The sequence below is a fragment of the Asparagus officinalis genome, chromosome 10, assembly GCF_001876935.1.
Source record: "Asparagus officinalis chromosome 10, Aspof.V1, whole genome shotgun sequence".
In the NCBI taxonomy this organism is placed as follows: Eukaryota; Viridiplantae; Streptophyta; class Magnoliopsida; order Asparagales; family Asparagaceae; genus Asparagus; species Asparagus officinalis.
The window spans coordinates 13,119,000-13,130,201 of record NC_033803.1 but is presented as its reverse complement, the minus strand read 5'-3'; the positions used below and the strand labels follow the sequence as shown (position 1 = coordinate 13,130,201).

Below are 11,202 nucleotides of genomic sequence, written 5' to 3'. Positions count from 1 at the left end.
GAGGAATACACTAATTCAGATAGTTAAGAGCATACTAAATTTGTAATTTTTACATTGTTGTTAATGTTTAATTATTTTCTTACATTTTATTTTCTGTTGTGTTCTTGAATGTAATATTTTGGCAATATTAATAACAGGTATATAATATTTTATTGTTTTATTAGTTTAATTTTTTAAATAATAAATCATTTTGTTTGGAAAATATGTGAAAAAAATAAAATTTGATATGTGAGGTTAATTGTTGAAATAGTTAAAAATATAGGGAATAAAAAATAATCATATAAAAGTAGATAAAAAGAAAGATACTGAGAATATTCTTTTTTTGTGCAAAAAATGGTGCAATAGGTTGGAGATGAATTACTGTTAGATGTGACTTTTGCACCATTTTAGTGCAAAATTTGCACCATTTTGAGGCAAAGGGTTGGAGATGCCCTAAACACCAGCACCGCTGCAAAAGCTGTCGCTCCTCCCCCTCTCATCCTCTTTTCTCACCTCTTCACCCACCATCACTAACCTCAAGCGCATCCTCAAATAGTTCAAGCCAAGTCTCTCACTTCCTTTACAACCTCAACCACCATCATAAACTTCATCACCTCCCTCTCCCCTTCTCCAAACCCTAAATTCTTCCTCCTTCTCTACCTCCTCCTCCTCTTCAAGCTTGAAAATGCTTGGCCAGTTATCTAACAAACAAGTATCAAAATTATATAGGAATTTTAGAGTTGTTTTTTTACCAATCCTCCAAAAGATGGAAACGTTATTGGTTTTGTTCAATTTGCTCTTCACCTGCATCAAAGTTGTCTCTCTTGCTGAAAAGTTCATTTACTCTATTTCTTTTTTTAATAGGATAATTGTGAACAGGGGACTCTGAGGAAAAGGTAGCAAAATAATTGAGCAGTGCTCTTGAAGGCAATTATGAGGGAAAATTCTGAGGTCCAACTCTTCATAACAAGTTTTAGGGATTGTTAATGTGGAGTTATATTGTGATCAAGAAGATGCTTTAGTTGGTTTTTAGTAGTTGTTTCTTCATCTTGTATTGTAAAGCTGCTATAGCTATCCCTTTTTCACTCTTTTATCATGTAATGTTTACGGTGGCGGGGGTTATAAACTACTATTTTTTATTGGTGGAAGACTATAGTCCATCTAGCAATCCATGTTGTGCGTATGTAAACATCAAAATTACACAAACTTATAATCATATGGTTTGATTGTGAACTAATGAAGATTAGCTGTGAATCTTACCTAGTTGACGTTAACTTTACTCATTGTATGTTAAGTTTATAGCATAACCATTAAGTTTATACAATACATGTTAATTTTAAACGTTGGATGTTAAGTTTATCCATTGGTTTTTTAAATTTACTTATTTGATGTTAAGTTTAACAATTAGCTGTTAAGTTTACCCATTAATCTTTAAGTTTACTTATTAGCTGTTAAGTTTACCCATTGGCTATTTAGTTTTATTTGTCTGTTAAAATAACTCTTTAAGGTAATGGTGCACATGCTAAGGTTATACTATAACCATTAAAAGTGATAATTTTTAGAGTGCATTTAGCTATTATTAATTGAAGTGTTTTCATATATGATCACATTAGCTCTAATACTGACTCTTTCAACAACTGAAATGCTCATACTTAACATATAAGCTCATGAGCGAACAAATTTTTAGGATATTTTTTTTTTGTTTCTTAAAATATTGAGTTGGATGAAATTTAGTATGAATGGTAGTTTGGAAACTTAAAAGAGGTGATTGTATAGGTTAATAGAAATCAAACAAACAAGTCAAACAAACAAAATCAATATTTAACAATTTAAGAGTTTAAGCAATACTTGTCCAGTAATATTGACAACTAACACTAAAACCGATTAATAATAATTAATGTTTGGGTTGGGAATTTCGTCGAATAGGTCTCGAGTTGGGAACATAGTCGCAGATTGCAGTGGGATTATGAGGCTATAGAGAGCACGTCTCCCTAAAGTGATCTTAAGAATGAAGCAAACAACTTGATTCCATTGCCATCATATATATGCAGCTTTATGTTGTATTGTTTGTCCTCTTTTGCTTAAAGATGAGTAGAATCAGCTTGCAGAAGCATTCAAATATTTTTAACATTTTTGCTATATGTTTAATAGGCAATACATATGTTTAACAACCAATCTTTAGTATTAACGACTAATGTTATATAAGAACAGATATATAATTCCCTAATAGTTATACTCTAAACTTAACAACTAATGAGTAAACTTAACAGCTAATGAGTGCACTTAGAAACCGATGAGTAAGCTTTAACAATCAATGTTAAACTTAACATTCAATGGGTAAATTTAACATCCAATGGGAGAGAGATTTTACAAATTTATATTTCCATGTATTAATCATTTAAAAAAATAAACTTATAAAAAGAAAGGTAACATCAAAACGCAGCCTATTTGATGAAATCCTCTACCCAAACATTAACTATTATTAACCGATTTTATAGGATAATTTATATTTTCACGTATTTTAATCATTAAAAAAAGGTTCTTTAATCTGTTGTTCAATGCATGTACTAGAGATGTTGAACTACGTAAAAATCTCTTCAATAACATAAAAACACGAACGCAAAGAAGAAAAATAAAAAGGACTATTTACATCCCGGTACTTTAGAGTATATGGTGTAACTAACTGGATGACCTTAGGTTTCTATGTATGCACAGATAATCCTAAAATTACTAGATTACCCTAAGAAAACTTCTTTGGAATTATCCGTGTGAACTCTCAGTCGTAATCTTATAATTATCCACGTAGATATACAAACTTCAACATCATCCATATGGTTACACTCCACCTCAAAGTACCAGGTGTAAACAAAACAAAAGTTTACATATACTACCTAGCGATCATCCGGCTCGCTTAATAACAGGAGAACTAATATTCAATAAACCAGAGGATAATATGGAGCAGGGAACAGGATAGGGATTTTTTTTTTTTTTTTCGTTCTCCATCCAAAACCAAAATCAACACCAACAGAACACGATGTCACTGCCTTCTCTCTACTCCTCAAGCTAAATTACAACGAAATACATCACTCAGAAAGAACAAGTAAACTATAATCCTAAGAAGCGCCAGTTTTACAAGCAGCCCCGCCACTCAATACACTAACTGGCGACAACCCAATTCTACCACCTCCAGCTTCTACACCTAAAGCATCGCTACTAATGACACCGACATTATTACTAGAACTCGGGTGGTTTACATCGGTCTTTGTGGGTCCATCGTCGCCAGGTACAGTAATGGAGAGCTCCGATGTAGCAGTGGCAGGAGCAGTAGTAGTAACTCCGACTCCTTCCACAGGCTTTCTTGAACGATTGCGGCCACGATGCATGTGACGGTCACAGTATTTCTGGTCTGGAACCACTTCGCGTGAGCATCGCCACTTCTTCCCGTCAGTTCTCCTGCACCTCCCTGGTTCTGGCTCCATGCTGTTCCTGAAATCGTAGCACAAATTCCCGAGTCCCACAACTACACCAAAAAATGTACTAAAATTATAAGTATCAAACGAAAAATGGTAAATTGCAGATAATCCTTCTCTTGTACAACTAACAATTAGAGAGTGTATTCCTAACGTTGCAACTGTAAATCCAATGCGAATACCAGCGCAATTGAACTAACTGCAGACTGCAATTTTGATGCAAATAACAGAAGCACATGCAATTGTAATTGTTGATTAAGTTTTCAAGTTTACAATTTGTGGTTGCAGTTACTTACAAATGTAATTGTAATTATTGATGATGTTATAAAATTAACAATCTGTAGATGCAAAGTTGTAAATTGAGGTGTTTGTTACAAGAAATCGGTTTTTATATTTATGGACGAATTTTCAAAACCGCCCTATTTACACATTTATTCCTAAAAACAACCCCTTTCAACTTTATTTGCAAAAACCGACCTGGTTTCAATCCCAGGGCTGAAACCAGGTCGGTTTTTGTGAAAAAAGTTCCCAAACTTCACGGGACTTCAAGTCCCGTAAAGTTTAGCAGCCATTTTGTTAAGTTGCTAAACTTCACGGGACTTGAAGTCCCGTGAAGTCTTAAAGTTCACAAAAATTCACCGTGAAGTTTGTTTTAGCGTTCATGCTCTTTTACCAGTCAATCCCACATATATTCCTAACTTCCCCACCAATCCCTCAACTCAACTGAAGCCCTGTTCCCTCAACTCAACCAAAGCCCTGTTATCTTTCCCTCAACTCTCTCTTCCATATCCATGATAAAATCTCAAAAATCAAACAGATAGGGGAGAAGCAACAAAAAGCAACTGAGAGAAGGACAAGCAATTAAAGCAAAAATGGATAGGGGAGAAGCAACAAAAAACAATAATCCAAGTGATTTGATGTTCAATTTCATGAGGAGTCATGCCAGTGACACCTCCTGCTCTCCCAACGAAGCAACAGTTATGGCTTTGGAACTGGCCTTTTGTCTTCAGCTGAGAGAAGGACAAGCAATTAAAGCAAAAACGGATAGGGAAGAAGCAAGGGATCATGTTGATTTCGGTAAGGGTTTTGGAGGCTCCTAGGGCAAGGACTTGAGAAGAGGGATTTTGTAAAAAAAAATTGGGTTTAAGGAATGAATAACGGTTTTGAAGGCGGAGGGAATAAAGAACGGATGAATAATACGAACAGTGAAATTTCAAAGTAAAAATGGACTTCACGGGAATTGAAGTCCCGTGAAGTTTAGCAACTTAACAAATTGGCTGCTAAACTTCACGGGACTTGAAGTCCAGTGAAGTTTGAAAACTTTTTTCGCAAAAACCGACCTGGTTTCAACGACAGGGCTGAAATCAGGTCGGTTTTTAAAAATAACTTCAAAACGGGTTGTTTTTAAAGTCCAAATAGGTCTCTTTTGAAAATTTGTCCTTATATTTATTCTTTGAATCTGACTGCAATTAGAGATGCAATTTGGATGATATCCAACAGTTCAAAAGATTGCATTTGTAACTTGATCTCCAAATCTTATTAAATTGTCAGTTGCAATTGGAAGCTTTAAGATACAATCCTCAGAATAAGTTTACATCCTTCTTAATGATATTTTTAATTCTTAAACTCTTCTTCGGGGCTATTTGGTTTGTGGTTTACATGCATGTTAGGATTTTGAAAAATCCATACTCAAAACTATTGTTTGTTTACAATTAGCGTTAAAGAGTATTTGCGCGAGGGATGAAATTCAACCAAATTTTGATAGGTTGCACACAAATTTGTTGAGATTTGAGAATGTGTGACCAAACTCACAAATTCAGTGAAATTAGTATAGTTTTAATGAATTACATTTGATGCATCTATCCTACATAATATCACTAAATACTATGTGGAATCCCTAAATTCGTGACATGAAAAATGTCAAACAAAGAATATACTTGATAACAATTTATGATTTTAGACTTATGGGTCCCATTTTTCAATGCAAAACCCGCAAAATGTGCATGAAACAAATAAGCGCTTACTAATATATTAGTTCATAAATTGCTTTTATTGTTATATTAAAATTCAACTTACTTACAAAATTATATTAGTCACTATGGAACACCTATTACTAATCCTAAAATTGTGGATTAAAGTGCTAGGATTCGGTTCATAAGTAAATACCATGCCATGACCACTTCAAATTATTTTTGGTTGTGTGGATCCTAATTATATTTTGGAGCACCCAAGTTGTTCCCCATTTATAACTGTTCAAATATATCCCGGTTACAACTAACTATAGTTACACCCTCCTTTGTTGCAACGTACTAATGTAACTTTGCTATTAAGCCTATTATCACTCAGGGATGTTTGGTTCGTAGATTGCATCATTCAAAAAAAATTATGCATGTAAGGGATTTTGAAAAACCCATACTCAAAATCTTATTTGTTTGCAATGGATTTTAAAGAGGATGGATATACATGAGAGATAAATTTCAACCGGACTTTGTTTTGTTACACATGAATTTTATTGAGGATATGTGACGAAAGTTGCAAACCCGACTAAAATCAACATAATTTGTAGGGAATTTCATTGGATACATCTAATATGTTGCATGAAAAATGGTAACTAAGCATTCTATTCTATAAATCCATGATTATTTGTAGGTTCCAGCCTTGAACACAAGATTCCCAAATCCTCAACAAATACATGAAAACAAAAAATTCTGAACTCGTTTAGTACTCATCATTCATCACATAACTAATTCTTATCACATCACATCAAAAAAATGAAAAATGTCCTCATTTTCTTTTCTTCTTTTCTAGTTGGCAGCAAATGGAAAGTGAATAAACAGTGGAGGTTGACCCATCATCATTGTAATTCTTTTCGCTTTCTCAATTTTTTTTCAAGAAATTGGTAGAAAGTGATTAACAAAGAGAGAAAATATTCTTTCCTCTCTTATCATTTATTTTTTAATTGGTCACTGTCTACAATACACTTCTTAACACCCAAACATAATACCAAGAAAGCAAATATCACATCATCCGTCATCTCAACTTACTATCAAAAAGTATTTCTTGTGCACACTATATGTGCGTACATAATTCTACGTTTAGGTTAAAAATGATAAGTTGGAGGGATGACTGAGTAAGTAGGGTATTAAAGATAATTAGAGGCTAATAAGGATAGTTAAAGAGAATGGATTCAAAGGCTTGGAAGGACCACTACTTAATCACAACCATTGACTATCTAGTGGGTGGTTATGATTTTTTTGCAACATATGGGGACCAATGAGTGTTAGATTTAGAATGTATCACAATCACTCACTAACTAAGTAATCAACAGTTATGATAAAAGTAGTGCTCTCTTTGCTATTTTTTGTAATGAAGATGATCCAAATTCATGAACATGAGATGGATGGAGTTAAAATGGTAGTCTTTTGAGTGTTCCAGATTTACTATTTTCATTATTCTTAAACTAAGTGTAAATTATCAGGACATTTCATGGACTTATTAGAATTCCTGACTCGCATGGGGGTAGAACACAAAGAGAATTTTTTAATAATCGTAATAGATAAGATTATGCAAACAAACCGTAATAAAAATTACTGTTCCCGAAAGCAATTTTTCTTGAACTTCACTTTTCTATAAATATGAGTTGCCAAAAATTACTATTCTCACGGAATTAAGTTGCCATGAGTGATAATAACGAGATAAATATAATATATATATATATATATATATATATATATATATTATATATATATATATAATATATATATATATATATAAAGAGAGAGAGAAAGAGAAATAGGTGTGTTTGGTACTAACCATAAGTTTTTGTGATTGACAGTGAGGTGGCATATTCCTCTCCACTCAATGAAATTAGGCCCACATTCATCATGGGTTGGGAGAGTGGTGAGAATTGAAATGAGTGGATAGGAATAGGACAACTCACTACCAAACACAAACATAAAATATTATGTTTGGTACCAAACATACCCATTTTTCATATATATATATATATATATATATATATATATATATATATATATATATATATTATTTCTTATTTTGGATGGATTTACTCACAAGAGGGGTAGTGGTGGGCCCATACGAGGCGGCGACGCTCTTCCAAATTGGGAGAATGAGGTGAACTGGAACTGGGATTCCGGCGACCATGTGCTAAAAATCAGCGCTTGATGGTGAAACTCCTGCATCTGCATAAAAGTAAAACCCCCACCTTTACTCGATTCCGAGTCTCCTCCTCCTCCAATTCCAAGCCCTAGCCCTAATCCTAGAGGAGACGCCACCGCCGTCGTCACTTTCCCTAATTCAACCGATCAAAATTCAAAAAGATGGAATCTTTTTGCGAACAATAAGGAACAAAATGGATCAAGTAGTTACCTGCATCTGATGATTCGTCTGGTGAGCTGACGCGGGCAACTTTCGATGGCCGAGATTCGTCTTCGAGATTGGGTTCATGGTCTTCGCCCATTATCCTTGTGGAAACTTGGATCCGTAATCAGCGGATTTTTTTTCCGATTTTATTTATTTAATTTTTTTTTTGGGGAGCAGCTGTTTCGTTACTTTTCACTGAAAATGGAGGGTTTTGGGGATTAGGCGGCACCGAGAATGGAAGCTTGTATTTAGATTTCAAAGTAGGCATACAGATGGCATTTTTGGTGACGGACATTGTTTTTTACTGGCAAAACTATAGCTTTAACCACATCTATAAAAATTTGTATTCTTGTACCCTTGAGAGCTTGAGAATTGTACGCCACTGTCACAATTTTATAACCCAAAAATCATTTTTTCCCCCGGGTTAACAAATTTATGAAACGAAATTAATCGGGGAATAACATTTAAGGTAGTATAATAAGTATGAAATATTTATAGTTAGTATTAGGTACGAGTGAGTATAAACAATATACATTCCTTAGAAAAGAACAATGATCCATCGTTTGTGACTTTAGATTTTCAAAATGCATAACAGTTTTATCATCTAACTTTATTATTTTTATAAAACTACAAGAGAAATGTTATATGCAATTTTTATCATTTATTTTCCAATAATTTGTAACATTCTTTCTTTTTATGCAAAAAAAAAAGAAAAAAAATTATTTCTTACATGTTGTTCTATACTAATTCAAGGAATATACCTAGTAATCTAGGGCATACTAAATAAATGAACTTCTAAACAATTGTCTTCTTAAATAAATAACCTCTAAATGGGTAAAAATATAGGGTTTTTTTACACTTTTGTACCCTAAATTCACACCCTTCTAAATTCTATAATGCCTCAAGAGGTTTTTTTTGGCACTTAAACTTTGACCTTTGAACAATTTTTTATTTTAATATTTCGGAGTTTTAATATCTGGATACATGAAAGTGTTCTGTTGACGTTTGGATACACAGTTTTGTGACTTTGCTATCCCCCAAGTTTAAATTTTTTTTGACTTCATATCGTAAAGTTTTTTGTTTGGCATTTCGATATTCCAAAATTTAATGGTGGAAGAAAAACTTCGGGGCATGACAATTAAATTTTTTTAGAGTATCAAAGTTAAAAAAAATTGTAAACTTGTGAGCATCAAAATGTCAAGTAAAATATGTGACATCAAAGTTTTTAAAAATATTATTTATATATCAAAATTCCAAAAGAAAATATTTATTTGTCAAGGCTAAAAAATAATAAACTTTAGGATACGAAAAGTGAAAATAACCCAGAATTAATTTCCATAAAATTAATGAACGGATGTTTAACGGTCGTTATCCATATGAGTGTAGTAGCGTACAAAGACCTCTGACATCGTGTCAGCCTTGTCTTCTCACAATTGTTGTCTCACACCGCAAGCCAAAGTAATTATTTTATTTATTTTAAAGAAATGACAGGTCAGCTGCTTGTTTGTTAAACGCGAGCCTCTCGCTTCATTTTCGTTTCCAGTGCGACTGCCTAACACCTTTCCTTAACCTGTCCCATTCATTTAATAGGTGACACGAGTCTTTCACGCGCTTGTCACGTGACGGGTTCCATTGACCGGTTTGAAGTGTCAGAGTCTTGACGTGGGGCCCGCTTGACAGTGATACGGACACTTGCTCACGTGATATTACCGGTGGACAGCTGGGCTGTGGGATGAGCGGTGAAGGTTTAACTTTTAGAAAAATCGGGGGAAAATAAAGAAGGAAAAACGTTTTGTAGGGCCCACCGCTCTGACAAGTCCGGGTAAGGCGGGGCCAGCTGTCAGCAAGTGGGTATGAACGTTTTACATCACAAACCGCACTACCTTTCACTGACTCGTGAGGGTGGGGCCACCCGTTTGAAGCTTGGACCGTACAAAAACATATCTGTACGAAAGCGTCTGAACCTAAACTTCGCCCTAAGCCCTACGGTACCGTTAAGGAGACTTAACCCTTTTTTAGTTCGTCAAATATAAAAAATCTATATAAGGGTTAAAATAAGTTAACCCTTCATAATTTGTCAAACATAAAAAATATAAAAATGTTAAGCTAATCTCTTTAGAGGGATTAAAAAGAGTTAACCTATCAAAATGAGGGGTTCATTAATACTCTTGTTTAGATGGATTAAGAGTTAACCCGTCTATTTATAAAGAAAATAGTCAAATTTATTGTTATTCACAAACACTAAAACTAATCACATGGGCTAAAATAAAAATTATTTAACGGGTTAATAATTTAATCCTTCAAAAATCAAAAGTAAATACGCCTCACCCTCCAAGACTAAGTCAATGTGTCCAAAATTTCCAAAATCCACATTTTTATGCTACTAGCTTCCAAAGTTGGGTGCCATGTTACCAGTAAAAAAAAGAAGAAGAAAAAAATATCCATAACGCTCTTTCGGTCTCATCTCTTTCTCCTCACCTTTCTTTCTTTTTTTCTCATCTTTTTCTTCTTCCCATCTCTCCTCCTACGGCAACTCCTTGCTTGGACTTCTTTGCGGTACCGTTTAACAAAGGGTTAAGTAAGGGGTTAATGATACTTAACCCCTTCTTAACCCGTCAAATACAAAAAATCTATACAATGATTAAAATGAGTTAACCCTCTAATTTGTCAAACATAAAAAATATAGAAGTGTTAAGTTAACCCCTCTAGAGGAATTAAAATAAGTTAACCCATCAAAATGAGGGGTTTACTAATGTACTCCTGTTTAGATGGATAAAGAGTTAATCCGTCTAATTATAAAGAAAATAGTCAAAATTATTGTTATTCCCAAACACTAAAACTGATCACATGGGCTATAATAAAACTTATTTAACGGGTTAATAATTTAATCCTTCAAAAATCAAAAGTAAATACGCCTCACCCTCCAAGGCTAAGTCAATGTTTCCAAAATTTTCAAAATCCACATTTTTATGTTACTAGCTTCCAAAGTTGGGTGCCATGTTACCAGCAACTTTAAAAAAGAAGAAAAAAAAGATATCCATAATGCTCTTCCAGTCTCATCTGTTTCTCCTCACCTTTCTTTATTTCTTTCTCATCTTTTTCTTCTTCCCTTCTCTCCTCCTACAACAACTCCCTGCTTGGACTTCTTTGAGCCCACTAATATCATACATCCATGTCCCTACCTCCCCTCCCTTCCCTCCTCGGACTACATCGTACATTCATCGCTCTACCTCCCCTAACCTCTCCTCTCCTCCAGCAACCATTGCTTCACCTTTTTTGAGCCCACCATCATATATGCACCCTTCTATTTCCCCTCCCTTCCCTCCTCCTCCTACGGCTTCAAATCTCTGCATCCTCTACCCATGCCCTC

General features: G+C 34.2%; 1 protein-coding gene across 1 annotated transcript; it reads right to left on the bottom strand.

Moving 5' to 3' along the window:
* LOC109825257 (growth-regulating factor 10-like) lies at positions 2,842 to 8,192 on the bottom strand. Its single transcript, XM_020392070.1, is given in 4 exon segments — positions 2,842 to 3,499; positions 7,520 to 7,618; positions 7,621 to 7,761; positions 7,839 to 8,192. Coding segments are annotated over 4 exon segments (738 nt in total). The 5' UTR covers positions 7,930 to 8,192; the 3' UTR covers positions 2,842 to 3,092.